We start from the raw sequence: 17,300 nt of genomic DNA, 5'->3' as shown, positions 1-17,300 counted from the left end.
CACTGGGACGATAACTTCTGCTTTAAAAATATAACTGAAAAATGCGCCTTGAAAATATAGCCTCCAAAAGAAATTACAGTCCAACTTTCCATTGCATTTCAAAACCCAGCTATTATTTTTAGTGCACATCTGCACAACCCGGCTGCCGAGTGGTTTAGTCTGCCAAATTACAGATTTGCAACAGATGGAAGCTCTCTCAGAGCACCACTCCCATTTTTCTAAATAAACTCTTCCATCGGCAAACAGGCAAAAGGCACTTCACACCACCTCAAAGTATGTGCTGTTCAGTTAAAGTGTACAATCTTGAATCAGTATTTAGCAAGCTGAACGTGTTAAAAACACATTTTTAGTCCACAATGCAAAGCTTCTCTACCGACTGCTCCCATTTTAGGTCTGGTGTTAACCAAGATCTTTTGATGTTCCCAAAAATAGATCTTTAATACTTTCAGTAAGGCCTCTTCGTCCATTGGTCCGTTATTGCTCCATTAGCATTCTATTTCACCCACACCAGCTTATGGCATGGGGCAGTGGGTCAGCCCACTTCAGCTATTGCCCAATTTCCTTGTGACCAACGGTATTGTGCCCATTCATCAGGAGCACAGCCACAAAGTAGTTCCCGCCAGTGCCAGGGAAGATTACGGCAACGTGTGCTTTTTGAGACCAAAAATATTTTTGATTTTAGCCAATGTATTTTATTGACGAGGGACAGTTTCCCCAAAACAGTCTTGCAAAAAGCATGACAAAACTATCAGTGTATTTGCCAAAGCTCATTTCCACTTTGCTTTTCCTTAGATACTGCCAAAAATAAGCAAGAATTTACAACTTTGATGTTGCTTTCCCACCCACGCGGAGGACCACAAACCAATTTACATTTAGGCAGCAGTTATCGTCCTGGAGCCTTTCATTGGCGAATGGGTCTCAGAAGAAAGGGCAATGAATGGAAGAGATGCCAAAGCAGCCATGGACATCTGTCCTTTAAGGGATACTCTCCTAAATAAAAAGTAATACAGGCACTCAAGAGTAGGCCACGATTCTGTTAATGTAACAGTACAACATATTTTCCACCGAGCACAAAAAATAGCACCAACAAGCTGTTTGCTATGGTTGGCTGCCATCTAAAAGGCTTCTCTTGCAGATCAACATTCTCCCCAGAAAATCCATCCTTCACTGCTTAGGCATGTAGTGGCTTTAGTGGCCAACATGGTTTCAAATAGTTCTTTATGAACAACATCTTACCTATTGGTGTGTCATGTCTTGATTTTGAAACACCAGTAAGGTTTTGCAACGTTCCCTTCTCAAAACGCTTGAAGTGTCCCATTTCACTTTTGCAAAGGTTTTGCTGCTTTGTCGAGGTAATTTTTAGGTCTCGTCGGAGCCAGCGCATGCGCTGCTCTGGCGCGACATTTAGTAAGCGGGTTTTCAAAATGCTACCCACAGGCTTTTTCCGGCCACCAGCTTGCTGTTACGCACACAAGCACGCGCGCACCTCGCTCCGCCTCTCCAATGCTGCGTGCGCATCCCTCGCGTACTTCGCACAGAGCGCGTCATCGCGAGGACTTTCACGGCCGTGCTAGGCAAAGAACTTAAAAGACTAGGTTTACAAACCGGAAACCAATAAAAGGACCTTGAAATAATGGGCTACTGACATACAGGGAGAAGGTTCAAGGTAAAACAGGCAGCTGCGTTTTGAATTATCTGCAAATGGTAAGAAGGATATTGGCAGGCCTATGTAAAGAGAATTCCTGTAACCAAATTGATAAGAGATTGAACTGCTGCTTTTTGTGGGGATAGAGGGAGAAGTGCGCTAACCTCCCTTAAAATCCGAAGGACCAAAAACGATGGGATAGCAAGGGGACAGTCTTAAGCAAAGTAGGGCAAACAGAAATCAAATAAGTCTAGATTTTTTGCTGAGATTACAGCAGTTTGCATAGGTCGAGCTGGCTACTGCAAACTAGCTTCCTATCAGGATTGGTCTATTTTTCTGTCAACATTGTCCCGAATCAATGCAGCTGCCCCAAAAATCTTGGAAACCATAAAAAACAGTTGTGGGAGAAGTTCATTGTTAAGATGTTCGCAAAAGCACATGGAGCCTGCTCGAACATGTTTACTTGTACTTTCTCGAAGTTGTTGCTTAGAATGATAGAGGGTGTGGCCAGGACTCCTATAACCCAATGAAAGATGGTGCCCAGCTTAGATTCTGAGAGCACACCTACTTCTTACATGGGTTACTCTGCCACCATATCAGTGGTAGATACTTTGGAATTTGTCGTTTTTGAGTATCTGACAGCATGGTCACACGCAAGGTGTATCTGTTGTGATCTTATCTCCATGAGGGGTTCCCCTTCTTATGATACATAGTGTAAAATCTTTTTGATAATATGAACACTTAAATACAAGTTGCATTTTTATCATGATCTTGCCATTATGTACGGTTGGTCTTTCAAGATAAGGTCTGAAAGTTCTTTTCGGAATGTGTTTATGTTATCAGTTATGGGAAAGCATAAACTGTCTATTCCAGCTGGCCAGTTAGTGTGAACACTTCGGTACACATGCCACACCAACTGGGATTTCACCGCCATTAACACTGGATGCAAGATCTTTTGTGAACATGTCCATGGTACGATTATGGTATAACCATAGTTTAGTTAGTTTGAAGCTACCTCTTAAGATATTGCTCATGATGTGATTGGGCATAATCAAGGCAAGAAAAAGCTATGGCAGGTTGACACCCGGCTCACATGCGGAGAGTATGCTTTATCATAAATGTTACTTCAACACTACATTAGTTTTGCATAGTTTGGTAGCGTTAGATTAAATGTAGATAACAGGAATTCTATGTGGGAATAGCCATCAATATTACAACCAATACGTGAGGATGTTTAGGCTATACACTGCTACTTCACAACTACATTAGCAGGGTAAGGTTTGGTAGTCTTCGCATAATAAGGAGATTACTGCACTTCTAAGTGGGAATAATCGGCAATGTTAAAACATGGTTATGCTGTACACTTTGTATTGCAGTTAGGTTGTATACTGCAGGGTAATGCGATGAACTGCCACACGTACTAGTGATAAGGCAGATTTACACATGAGATGCACTCAAATGGAGCAGCCCCGGCCAGCCACCGATACGGCATGTCTCCTAAAATATCATTTACTTTGATGTCCAGTGGTGAACAATTTACAAGCGACATGTTTTTCTTATGGGAAATTCACAGCCTGCACATAAGATTAATGTTGAGTTAATCAAAAGCTGGCGATACATTTATGGGGTGTGTTATTAGGATATATGCCATTATATATTGGTTGACAAAATGCATATTTTTTTGCTTCAGGAATCAGGAGGGGCAACAATCATGGACCGCTTGCCACTAGGAAACATAAGTGTGGACGGTCATGTAAGTTACCTAGTTTGTATATTAGAATATTCCTAAGTGATGCATTTGTCATTATAAAAAAATAAATAAAAAAAACGAGTTTCCATGGTAGGTTATCTGGATGTAGTGTACAGTTTAACTTCATTTTATTATGCAGAACGTGGAATGGAACATATCGCAAATGACAACTGTGATGAGGTATCAAATGAGATGCAATAATTCTGTCTACTTGCTACCGAGGTTAAGCAAATAAGTAATCTTTATTACAGCAACAGTGTTATGCTTAAGACGTACGGATTTTAAATTATTGTACTAGTCAGGTATTGACCTCATTGCTGGGACTACCAAGCTTCCATTTGTCTTGGTCTGTATATGAAGTAATTGGACTTGTCGGAAGAAAAGGTTCTATGATTTGTGGACTAATGCGGTTGTAAAGTTCACTGGACATGTTTTGCTCCAAGAGGTGGATTTAGCACCACTAGATTTCTGGTTGTGTCACATGAAGTGGCTTGGCTTGTTAAAAAAAGATGCTCCTTGATCTGTGGACCGTTATTGTAAAACTCTATAGGCATCTATTGGCCTATGAGGCAGTTTTGTCACAGTTGGATTTCTGATTATATTAGTAGCAATTGGGAAGTCATGTCTTTGACCAGTGTCCAGTTAAACTGTGGATTAGCTCAGAGCTAGCTGGCCCTAGTCCCCATCAGAAGAATAGGATGGGTGGCATAAGTAAGATCGGTTCATACTCCTACATCATGAAGCTACCACTTAGCGTGGATTATAGGAGGCTACTTGCCTACATTTATATTCTCAGAATGGAACTGGACCCCCTTCAAAAGCTCCAGGGGGGAGGGATCTGAATACATTTTATATCCTATGGCAAACAAAGTTCTCAAGGACCAGATACCTGCATGGAATCAAACTAACTAGCAATGACCTGGACAACTGCCATGTCCATGAAACCAGTCTAGTATGGCTTATTTGCTTTTTATTGCACTATAAAGATACTGCTTACTAAAACTTAGATCTGCAATCATCTATCTTAATTCAGTCAATGACTGATCCCAATTCAGGATTTCTAAAATTTGAGTTCTCAAAATTTCTACAACAAACATTAGAGGGCAGAGACAATATTGAAAGTTTTAATGTTCTCCTCATCAGTGAAGGCATGGTCTCAGGGAGATGCAACATCGACTTTTCATGGCAACTAGCCGCTAACTGAAGTGAACAAGCCGGTTCCAAAAATAAACAGGGCAGGGTCGAACTTCAGTCATTTCTGACAGAGATGTAGCCTACTAGGGGAGTATGCCTGCTAAAAGAGCCACTACAACACCAATAACTCTCCCAGTTACAACACACAATACCACATAATCACGAATCTGGATAGCTACACCAACATATAATAAAACCACCAACATATAATAAAACCAGAGTATGCAAGATACTGCAAGGACAGACATTGCACAAACATCCCCCCCCCCCAAACCTAGATGCTTCCAAACAAATCTCAATTTAAACGTGGCCTTAATTGCCACATGCCACTGGGGCACACTGGACGAGTGGAACATCAGTTTTTACACTGCCTGTAGGCTGGATTCCAGCGCCACTAATAATACAAACAACTTGCCTAATTGAGGTATAGAGTATTTGGTGAATATGAAGGTGCTTTTAGAAAACCTAAGTTCAGAGTTCATTTTGCGGTTCAGGTTAGAATGCATTAACCATCCACAACCCAGCTATCTCTTCAACCACTTGTTGACTTTATCCCGTACAGCACTCCACGGTCTTTTGCCTAGGCTGACACCATAGAAATATCATAAACATACACAATTTACTGGTATTAATACTCCGATCAATGAGACACAGATGCCATAACCCTCAAAACTGGATATTATAAAAAGGCAAATATTACATCAGTCTTTTCTTGAGGCCAATATCATATCATCTTTCCGTTTACCCTCTAAGTTCAGCAGAACTGAATATAGCAGTCTCAATTTTTCAGACACAATTTAACTTAAGATGCCGGATAGACCCAATCTCTGCTTGAGTGCAGCTGCAAGTGATCAGCGGTAAAAAGATGGAGTACCTGTACAACTGTCATGGGGTACTATTTTTATAGAAAGTATGGCACAGCTGGGTAGTAGCAAATGTATGGATCTCCACAGATGCTGTACTTTCCTTCACACAAATGTGAGGAAATAGTGATTTTAGCCAAAGTTTTAGATTTAGAGGGCATTCTGGGTATACAAACCTAGTGGGGTACACACAATTCACATTACCCTGTATTCACCAGTGTCTAGGATCCAGAAATACCCAGAGTCCATAAGTTTCCAAGGTTGCCAGTTGACCCAGAGCATGATTAGTGCAGCGGTTCACCATGACAATGAGAGGAAATTGGCATTTACGCACATGTCAAAACTACACCCAAAAGAATCCAAATTTCCTCTTGCTTGCATGGGAATGGGCATGCTACATGCCACAGAGGAACACAAAGACTGTTTGGGCTTTAGGTGTGGAATAATGTCACGATGGGCCAGCCCCTACAACTTCCTGACATTCAGTGGACTTTCTAGACCCCGAAGAGGCAGTTTTGGGGGGTGGGGGTAAATTCTTCCAAAAGACTATTGGGGCCTCATCCTATGGGCTCTCTGCCTCCCAGGGGGCACAGACAGGGGCCAGTCACACCCCCCACAGCCACACCTCACATCATGCCCAACCATGGGTGCAGAAAGACTGCTTGGGCCGTTATGTGGGTGGGGGCGTAGCGCGACGCTAGAGTGGGCCGTCCCCACTTTTTTATATTTTTAAGTTACTTTCCCTGTTCTTTGGGCTTTTTGCTCCTTCAGGAGGTCAGGTTAGGGTTAACCCCCTCCCCCCCCCCAATCTAACTCTTAGGAAAGAAAGACTGTATGATCACTGTTGACCACAGTAGGCCACCCCACTCCCTTTTTTGCTATACTTTTCATGGTTTCTAATAGACTTTCAGCACCCCAGAAAAGGGCATATTGGGTAAACCCTTAAATCTGCTCCTCTAGGATGGGCAGAAAAACTTTTGGAACATTCCCTTGTCCACCGGTGTCAAGTGAGTAAAAGCCTGTTGGGGCTGACAAGTCTCCTACATGGTGACAGACGTGCATGCCTGCCTAGGAAGCCCATGCTGCAATATCTGGATCCTTAATTCATATTTTTTGGCATGGGCGCACATGCATCATGAGTGTGCACCATAACATAGGCTTATCTCATGGACTGAGGTCTTGTTAGACATGGAGGGGTGCCAAAAGAGCTATGCTCTCAGTGGTACATGGCTGCTGCTTTTATGAAGAGTGAAGTAGCACGCGAGTGGTAGTGGCATCATATCGTGTTTTTGTAATCTGGATCAGTAGTGCAAACAGGACTTTTTACCTGCATCACTGGAGTGGAGCCTACTGGCCCAGTCCTGTACAGTTCCGCTGGTTGTGCTTAACGCACCCTCGGCCTACATCATGTTGGCATGTAGTGCAAGTGTGTTTGTGTTGGGATGCATGTGTGTCTATGATTAGTACAATACATGGAGGCCTGTGAGTTCCATACTGGAATACCAGGACCTTGGTGAGGCATGTGGAGGAGGCCTCCCAGACAGATTTGTAGATTGTCCCACCCAGCTCTTAGGAATGTGGCAAACATTGGAGGAAGGGAGAGCTCAGCTCTCCTGTGCACTTCAAAGGGGCTCTTTGATTACGGGAAGGTCTCTGGTCAGTGGGGCCTGGTCACATCTCATGGAGAGGATGGGGCAAATAAGGACAACAGTGCAGAGATAAGGACAACAGTAAGTGATAAGGAATCGTAAAGACCATGCTGTAGCCTTTGTGATGCTTTGTTAGATATACATCACTGAGGCGGACATTCGGGTGTAATCCTCTAGGCACTCTTCCCAAACAAATGCCTGCGTTGTAGGGCTATCAAGGTTGGATCTGCTCCCACTGTGATGGACTACTTCCTGGACAAAGCACAGAACAGAGGAAGGGACACTTTAAAGGAAGTAACATCCACCACACAAATTTCAAAGAGAAACATACTAAATCACATTTGTGTCTGGAAATGAATTCTAAAATGGGGAGCTTGAGTCTCCCAAAATATCTACTGTCAAGCAGTCATCAGGGGCTGTACATCAACATTGAGAAGCTCAGCAAGACTTCTGCCCATAAGTCTGCAGTCCTTGGTACAAGGTCTTCAAATCTCCTTGCTGGGTGATGGACATCACCCAGGACAATCAAGACCACTTGCCCTGGAGCCTGTCAGCGACCCCGTACGCCAGCAGGGCCGCCATGAGAAGCAAAAGCCTTTGCCCCAGTGCACCACTACAAAGAGCGAGGACTGTTGCCCAGGAGCAGCGTGCCACTGAAGTGCCACAGGTTCTGAGCCGCACACCAGTGCACCGACCAGGGGATTGGAGACCGTATAGCTGCCCAAGACCTGTTGCTGGGATGAGAGGAACCCCATTTTCAAGTGGACCTTGATGCATGCAAGGCATTCTTGGTAAGAAAGTGTAGTGGGTTCCATGCACATCACATACCCATAGCCTCCCCTGGGTGTCTAATTTTCAGGAATTTCTGGAGTTAAGGCTGCCGTTGGCGCGGGCAAACCCTGGTCCAATTACTATTACATGGCCAGAATTGGTGAATTTGAAAGAAAGAATCTGGACAGCTCTTTGTGGTTTGCTGTGGCCTCTGCCGTCAAGCAATAGGCCCAGCGACACACGTGGGGTACCAGAATTATAAAAAGTGCAGGGCTATAGGATGGTAGAACATTTATTACTATAAAAAAAAACTCCTGAGACCAGAGTGCAACAGCCATAACTGTAGATTACTTTTGTTAATCCGCAGCCAGGGCGAAAAATTGCAATTAAAAACTCACCAATTGCTACTTTTTTCTTACTTATTTCCAGCTCCATAATTAGTTTGAGAAAACCATCAGTAATCTACGCAAATGACACCTTCCTTTGTTCTGAATGTTGACTACTTTTCATAAATGCATTATTTCCAGGTTTACCGTGGGTTTGGCGCTGGTTTCCAACACGAACCGCGTTTTACTGAAAAAAGAAAAAAACTGCAAAAACAGATCGGGAGTCCTCAGCACTTACCGGGTTGGGCACCCAACGAGGGACAAAACACAGGTGGAGCTGCAGCTGGACTGCCCCTTCGGAGTGGGTGTGCCGTCGGTTAACCCCAGAGAAAGGCAATTTTGCACCAGGGCCAGTCAATTTTCCACCACTGATACTTGTATTAAATGACAAACTAAAGGGTTTCACACAGGTCTTTGGTTCATACGTGTCCAGCCCAAAACTGCTTTGGAACTAGGTTGACACGGTTGCAACATACGAGTTTTAATCTAACATCTAAAAGCGTAACAATGTAAAATATTATAATAAATTAGGCTGCTTTCCGTTACAATAAAATGAAGTGTTTTAACGTGCCAGTTAACGGTTTTAAAAACAACCCAACTGCTGGGGCCTGGCTCAAACAACAAAAGTCTGTTTATTTAAAATCAGTTCAGTCGGAGAAGGTGCACACATCAGAAATCCGCCGCGAGAAGAGAGCGACCCACGACTATCCGATTGGCTTTTTGTAAGAACTGCAGATGTGTGGGAGGGACCGAGGCCAATAAAGGAAGAATGGGAAAGAAAGATGGGGGGGATCAAATGAGGGTGTGGCAGAGGGTATGGCAGAGTGTGCGGCACGGAGGAAAGAGTGGCATTTTAGAGGCGACAAAGTGCCCTGCAGTTAAGCTAATTTGCGCTTTAAGGTCACCTTAGTAGTTTTCAAATGAGAAACAGTTGTGTGCCTTCAATCCCCCTACGCAGTAGAAAATCGAATTGTTAGTGTTGCCAAAAACAAACTTTTCCACACATGGAAATAAAAAAAGTCAAATGCCAGCTGTTCCGTTACTTGTTACATTCGCCCTTTGAAAATGACGTAACCTCCTGTTTCCAGCAAGTTAAAAACTTGCAGTTCGTACCTTACGTTAAAACTTAAGCACTCCTAACTAACCACACGTTAAAAATCGAGAAGGCGCCACCAAAGACGCAGATTTGTTTCCTTCTTCTTAACCAAACCATGCGCCCTTTCCCAAGTGGGTCGGCTCAGCATCAGATGAGGGTGGTACATTCACCATCTGTGCCCAAGAGCCAAGACCCAGATACCAAGGGGGCCCGCGAGCGAACATAGGCAAGCGTGCTATGTGGCAAAACAGTGGCTTGCCCATCCCACCAACTACAAATACTGCATTTCTTGTCGAGAATCGTCCAGCTCCACTCATAAAACAAAGAACCACGCGACTAAAAAGCGACCCACGCCAAGACACCGTCCTGTAAAAACATACTCACCCAGAAGAGAAAGTTGAAGCCAAACAGCAGGTATTTGATGCACTTCGACGCTCCGTGGACTGCCATTTTCGACACTAGATTGGCTTTTCACTCCCGGCTGAGATCACATTTGTTTGTGTGCAGTTCGGGAGTTCGAGCTGCCCCAGACACACAAAGTAGGTTCTTCTCTCACTGCCAACTGCAGATGAAAACAGCAGCACACTCGCTGCTCCGCGCCCAGATCTCTGCACAGAAAGGAGGGAGGGTCTCTTTTGCCGTCGGAGAAGAGAGAACTAGCCCCATTCTGTTTATCCTCCCTCGCTGGCTCGCTATGCGGACCGTCTCCGCCTCCCCCTCTACGCCCGGGACACTGTGGACATTGTTGAACTCTCGGCAGCTTATAGAGACGCGAAACATCGAATTTCACTGATTATAAGGACGGCCAGACCCACCCAGGTTGCCACGCTTCATGAAACAGACCAGGCTACCCCCGCTTACCCAGGCCTTCTCCTCCCTCCAACCTGCTAATCATCAATTTCATCGTTAGCGTTTACAAAAGATCAAATACTCATGAAAATCTGCGAATTTTTGAGGAAATTTGAATGCAATCCAGAACAACGTTGGCAGAGTACAGGCACTCCGCTGTAACATAAAACAGATGTTCAAAGACTCGCGCACACAGGATTTGATTGGGAAAAAAAATATTTGGAGCTAAACTCTAGCTCCTGAGCATGGATTTAGGTTAAGGCTCGGGGCTTTAATTAGGATATGAAATTTAAGGCAACAACAAGAAGAGGTGAGGGTGTCGGCGCTACCCTGGGGCGGGAAAGCAGAGAATCGCACACAATATGCATCACGTTTGGACAGAGAGAGAAGGCCGGGGCTGAGCAGGTCACCTGAAATACAAGATTTAAGGAGGAGGCTTTAGCCCGCCCAGTGCCACGCATCAGGCGTTAGACTAACGCATTTCAGTGCGGTGCTCTGCATCACTGCACTGAAATTGTCACGCAAATTTGCATACGTCTGTGAGCTGTCACTGAAGGTTGAAGTTGAGTGTGGCGGCACGCTGCCAGTGGTTGCGGCGTGCATGTGCTCTTAGCTGAGCTGAGGCGCTGCTGGAAGGCTCAAGTGCCACAATGTATCTTAATTTGATGATTCCGTCGAGTGGCGCAGCTCTCAGTCAGACAACCTTACTTCAGGGCTGGGCCCAGACACGTTGTTTGAATACAATTGGCTGGTGGCGCTGCAGGAACGTCACGTCCTCCTGCTAGAGCACAGCGGAAAAGTTGAGAAAAGCCGGCGCTATTAGAGCTCACTGTGCAGGTGGCGCTTGGCTCGCTCTTTCAGCGCTGCTGTCTGCTCGCAGCTGCCCGACAACCCATGCATACAGTAGGGCTTATGATGGCTGCCAGGCACCTGCGACAAATTCTAAATTGCCGAGATTGGCCGAGGAAAAGTGCAGTGGATGTCAGTGTCAGTCCTCACACTTACTGAGCGGTAAGGTTCATTCAGCGGCCGCAAGGTGTGTCAGACAGGACTAAGGCAGGCGATCTAGCAAATCAAAATGATTGCCTCGGGGGTGGATCGTGGCCAGAGTATGGAACCAATGCTGCAAAGTGGCAGAGTCACGCTACAGCCTCCATGCCCTTACATCTCCATCTCTCCCACATACACACCGCTTGCCCCTCCCTCCTCTTGTGCCTTCAGAAGACACAGGGCCTCACAGTCCGAGTACCCACTCCTCTCCGGCCCCACCCTGGTACACTGTGCACAGAATGTGCAGCTCCCCTCAGGTGACAATGTAAGGCCCCCACTCGGGCCCTTCTCCTGCAACGCCCTAGAATCTTCAGAGAACTGCGTCCTCACATGCCCAACGCTCAGCCATCACCAAGAACACAGAGCCCAGACATTAATTTGTTCAATTCAACTTTGCATTTATACTAGTCTCAACCGGGGCCCCTCGCATTGTATCGTCTACACTAATCTCTCTAGCTGCTGCAGTGTTACTAACACACTATAGTTTTCGGGAGACCCGGAGTGGAGCGAGCCCTCAGCCGGGTGACCTAGGTTGAAGTCGCACAGAACTGTATTTTAATTGGGAAGCGCTGGTGATTCAGGTCAGTGCTGACAGAACAGACTGATCGACAGTCTACATCAAATTACTTTCAGCACCCAGCATCATCATCAATAGAGCATTGTGTACTCAGAGAGCCTTGCTGTGGTGTGATCTGTGCAAGGGTGGTTTGGAGGATGGACCAGATTATTAATTTTGGCATCACTGAGTCGAGGGGAATTTTTTTTAATAATGCTGCTGGCTGTGATTGACCTGTTCTCCTTAGTGCTACTTGTTGCCCAATCAATGCCCGTGCCTCTCGGAGGCGGCGTCCACAAGTAAGCAGTGACTCTTAGTTTTAAATGTAGGCACCTCATCTGTCACATGCTCTGTGCCTGCAGCCGGGCTGTCCCCTTTACAAGTGTGAGAGGCACGGTAGGGCCGAGAGAGCGCCCCAAAACCCATAGAGGGTTGGTGTAGGTCCTGGGTGACAGTGTGGTGTATTGAAGAATCAGAGCTCCGTGCACATTTACACATGTACGATTCATGAGTTCTATAAGTGTGCCTGCAGCCTGGGTGTCCTCTTAGGAGTGTGAAAAGCATGGTAGGGCAGAGGGAATGTCTCAGAACTCAGGGAAGGCTGGTGGTGCCGAGGGTCAGGAGTGTTAAGGGCTTACAAGCAAAGCGCCTCACACATTAACATAAGGCTGCACCTCCTCTCTATGCCTGCAGCCTGGGTGTCCCCTTAGGAGTGTGAGAGCCATGGTAGGGCGCACGGAACGACCCAGAGCCCATGGAGGGCTGAAGGTCCAGTGGGTCAGCGTGAGGTGCTTTTATGTCTTTCCTTGATTTAGATCGCGAGAAAGTATCACTCACTGTCATTCAAATGTCACTCGTGAGTGCACTGAAATGATAAAAATGTCACACAGCAATTTGAAACCTCGGCAGCTATGCAGGCCCCGTTAACGTGTGTCGAGAACTGAGTAAAGAGGAGGAAATTACATCACCACCACCACAGATGGAAGTGAGTAAATGTATTCATTTGGACTTTTCCCACAAATGCTGTATATCAGTTATAATACACCATATGCATCAGAATGAAACTGTAACATGGAGGCAAAAACGAGAAGACAGTGCAAGTGAGGGCGAGTGAGGCGCAAATAATAGACGCATATAATAAGAACATCCCTGAGAATTCATGAGGGTCAAGTCTCGTCAGATCTAAAAGTATGGGGGTCGAAGGCACAAACTCTGGTTCTAGGGAGCACGATTCTGCAGGTGGCACTCCTTTAAAGTGACTTTGATGAACAGCCTGTGATGTGAGGTAGTGGGCATTTCACTGAGAGGTAGCGGTGTGAAAGATCAGAACTGGGCACACGGACTACAAAAAACACCTAAAAAAACACTACGCATTTGCAATGCAATAGGTCTCGCCTTTGGACCTTATATGTATTTAGCTATGCAGCACATTAGCCTGGGTGCTGAAACATCCTCTGTTTTTTAACATGGATGAAAAGTAAGCACCAAACTGCGTGACACTCCAGGTATGGGAACACATGGAGAGAGATATTGCCTTTCAGCGGCAAATGGTATAGTCCAAAGCTCTGTTTTTAATATAAAATAAGGGCCTTCGGTAGTCAGATCACTGAAAATACAAGATTTGAAAAAAATATTGTCTACAGGTGCTCATGGAAGACAATTTCTAGGAACTGGAATCAAGAGAATGCTAAAGTGATTCTGGTATTTCACTGACCTCGGCTGGTCGTTTTCTAGCAAGAAAGTTAAATAGAGGCAGTTGAACAGAAAAAAAAGTCCCCAAGCAGAAGCAGACAAGTCCTAATCTCCAAAGCCCACAAAGTATATACACTTACAAGTATATACTACAGTATATACAAGAGGTCTCCAATGCTCAACCTAAAAAACTACAGAACACAAATGACATGGATTGTCCACATTCTAACGAGAACGTGAACACATTCCTCCCACCAAAAAAGCACAACCAGCTTCTTTAATCCCCACTTCAGAACTGGATTTGGAAAACAAGCCGCTGCAAGCACTACACCCTTTGCTGTACTCCAATGAACCAGTGCCACTTACCCTTGCCAAGGAGCATGCAGACCCCCTTCACCCCTTTGTGACTGGGAAACAAATTCCACTCTTGTTTTTCCATCCGAGTTAAAAGTGGCCCAGGTTTCTACACTAATGTCTAACAGAATCCAGTGGATTAAAATAAGTTATTCTCCGTCTGCTTCCAGAGCGTTCCATTTGGACTATCACCAGGATCTATTCTACCCCTCCTATTTCCCAACTTGAATGCGGAATTGTTGGGCGAGATATTCTCCAATGCAGGTACTGGCTCCCAGTAGTAATTGGATGATACATAGATGTACCTCAAGACTGATCAAACAAAGGTGATTGACACTTCATTGAACTGTGAACCTTAGGGTATTCTTCCCCCAAAACGTTTAGCCTTCCTCCTCCATTTTTTCTGACCCCGTTTTTGCTGGCCTTAGGACTCTCAGCTCTTTACTATAGCTTACCAGTACTAAAGTGCATGTGCTTGCTCCTCTTAACAGGATAATAATGTCTTAGACCCAATTGCCATATTTAATTTACATATGCGTCCCTAGTAAAGTGGTAATATAGGTCCCCAGGGCCTGTACATTAAATGCTACTAGCGGGCCTGCAGTACTGATTGTGCCAGCCATTTATGTAGCCCTTTAAACAAGTCTCGGGCCTGCCATTGCAGAGCTTGTGTGTGCAGTTTAAATTGCCATTTCGACCTGGCAACAAACATTTTACCATGCCCAAAACATACTTTTAAATACATAGAAGTAACTCCTAGGGTAGGCCCTGGACAGCCCCAAGGTGACATTCATTTAAAAAGCAGGACATATACTTTGACATTTTACATGTCCGGATAGTGAAAACCTCTTAAATTTGCTTTTCACTACTGCAAGAGCCGTCTCTCCCACGGGATAACACAGGCATTGCCTTATTACATTTGATAAGTGTAAATTCGAGATGGGAAGATATGCCCAGTTCAAGTTTGGCGTTTCTGGAATCACAATTTAGAATCCTCACTTCCAGTGAAGTCCGATTTTAAAATTGCCATGCTGCAAATGTCACTTTAGAAAGTTGGCATTTTCTTCACATAACCATTTGGTGTGTGCAGCCTGCTTCTAGTCACCTGACTGGAAGTAGTTGGACTTTGTGTAGTCCTCCTAGCAAGCCATACACAATGGGAGATTAGGGGGTGACTGGATGGGACATTACCAGCAGGATGGGAGGGAGGAGCAGGTGCAGCCTTACTTACACCTTAATACTGTCCTGTCTCCACAAAAAGGGCGCACACTCATGTAGTTAGTCGGAAGCCACAAAAGGAATGATGCCGTGGGACCTCAAAGGGAAACCTCTAGAAGCTTCTCCCCCACTTCAAAGGCACAACCGAGTGTAAATACTGGACTTCAGACACCACCACTTCAGTACACTTCTGGACCTATGGATACTCCACCAGCAAGAAAGACTACTGTGCTGCTTAAGGACTGCTACTCTGCTGGACTGCATTGTGCTAGACTCCTGCTTTGCTGTTCTGACCTGCTCCCCTCCTCTTGCATGGGTGAGAGGGACTGGCTGTGCATCTCTTGAACCCAGAGTGACTCCAAGGGCTAGCTGTCTGGCCTCCTAGTCTGCAACGTTGCATCTGGACTCTGCCATGTGAGAGTCTACCCTGCCAAGTGGTGCCACCCCAGTCATAGACCCTTGGAAGGGGGTTTAAGGTGCTTTACCAGTCTCTGTGGATCCAACGGAACCGAATCATCTCCTCTGCTGTGTGATGCAACCCAAAGCAGAACTAAAATATGGCCACTGCTGCAGGGACTGGACCAGTCACAAAGACTCGCATCACCATCACAACCTGCATTCCCTTTGGAACCGTTGCTGCATGCGGTATTCACATCTCATCGATTGCAGCCAATTAGTTCTTCGGAACCAACACATTGCTCCAACTATGTACTGCATCCCAGACGCCGGACTTTGCATTGCAAGCCCCGTCAACAGGATCCTTAAAGCAACAGGACTCGCACCGCAGCCTCCCCAAATCTCGAAACAGACGCATTGCTTTGGCTGTGCGGTGCATCTTCAACACTGCCTGCCATTTGGCCCCGTCACCCATTTGAGCCTCTTATGGGTTAAAGCTGGGAGCGCTAGATGAAGACCATGCATGACCTGGACGTGCTTCCGACATGCACCGATGAACAGCCACCAGACTGGTGTTTACTTGGACGCAGAAGTCTCGGTGGCCATCCTGGGGCGGCGCACAGAGTCACACCTTGCTTGACAATCAGTGCCTGCTCCCGAACCAGCAGCATAGTCTCTTTCAACGACCTCCTCATGTCAGCAGCATCAGCCTCCTTGTTCCTGCATAACGGCAACATGAAGGAAAAGTCATGTAGAATATATCAACAAGCACGCCTGCGCACCAGGGGCACTTAACGAGCAGCAAGTGTCGAGGCTTGCATTTAGAGTGCATTCATGAGATTGTCCGCTACAAAGCTTGCATTTGGGAAATTGTTTGTATACCGTGCATTTCTGCAATTCGGATTGTTGCCTGCATGGTTGGGTGTGTGAGAAGGAGCCTTATTATCAAAAGCCTTATTAACGAGCCTCATTACTGCAATGTTTTCAGGACCTTAAGAGCATTAAAGCCATAATATACCAAGCAGTCCACCGGTATACTTTGTGGCCCTGCATTTATTATATTTCTTTTGATATGTGTGCAGATAGGGCTATAGTGTCAGAGTGTGAGGGAGTGAGTTAGTGCCTCCCCTACCCAGAATTTTACTTACTAGTACTGGGCTTGGAACTTAAGAGTGCCAGACCCCATTCTTTACGCTAACATTCCAAGAGCTTCCCGCTCCATCCAGAGTCCTGCTTACCTGTCAACAACCCCAATTTTGTTGGACCTGGTCTTGAATACTATGACAAGGCATCACAGATCAGCACATTCAATTTACTTCCTAAACACTGCTTAATTCATATAGTTCCAGGTATAGATGGTGTGTGTTTAAAGGTCATTATATAGAACACCATTTGTAGAATTGCTCATGTATTCACACCTCTCTTTTCTGGGAACACACGAGTCTTAGGGGTATTGATCCTTCCATTGGTATATGACAGCATTCCATGAGCCAGCATTCCAGAGAGCAGCCAGAGGCAGAACCAGAGCGGACACTCAAGCAGTTTCTCTTCTCTCACTTACCTTGTTTTCTTCCCCAATTTCCCCCTCTGTGCTTCCTCCCGGTGGGGCATTTTTACATGCCTCAGATTCTGCGCAGAGGGGCAGAGGAGGACTGCACTTAGGAACATCGTTTCTGTTGGATACGGCATATACAGGTCAGTGCTGCTTTAATTTCCTACACAGCACTGAGCCGTTGGACAGACCGACCCTGCAACGGTTCGCAACCAGGATTTAAGGTACGTAGTTTAGTGGGACGAACTGGGTCCCTATAGCCAACCCACGCACCATCAT

The 17,300-nt window shown here is 45.6% G+C and overlaps 1 protein-coding gene across 2 annotated transcripts in view; it reads right to left on the bottom strand.

The window, feature by feature from the left end:
- The window catches only part of CD9 (CD9 molecule), a 192,521-nt gene that overhangs the window by 140,283 nt on the left and 34,938 nt on the right, over positions 1 to 17,300 (bottom strand). The window contains exon 1 of one of the 2 annotated variants that reach the window (XM_085652613.1): positions 9,739 to 10,271. The exons of the other annotated variant lie outside the window; for it this stretch is intronic. Within the exon in view, the coding sequence (XP_085508739.1) occupies positions 9,739 to 9,804 (66 nt within the window). The 5' untranslated portion in view covers positions 9,805 to 10,271. Of the gene's footprint in view, positions 1 to 9,738; positions 10,272 to 17,300 lie in introns of those variants that run through there. 2 annotated transcript variants of the gene reach the window in all.

This window comes from Triturus cristatus, chromosome 4_1 (assembly GCF_964204655.1).
Source record: "Triturus cristatus chromosome 4_1, aTriCri1.1, whole genome shotgun sequence".
Taxonomy (NCBI): Eukaryota; Metazoa; Chordata; class Amphibia; order Caudata; family Salamandridae; genus Triturus; species Triturus cristatus.
The sequence above is the reverse complement of the archived record's forward strand: the minus strand, read 5'-3'. Positions and strand labels throughout refer to the sequence as shown.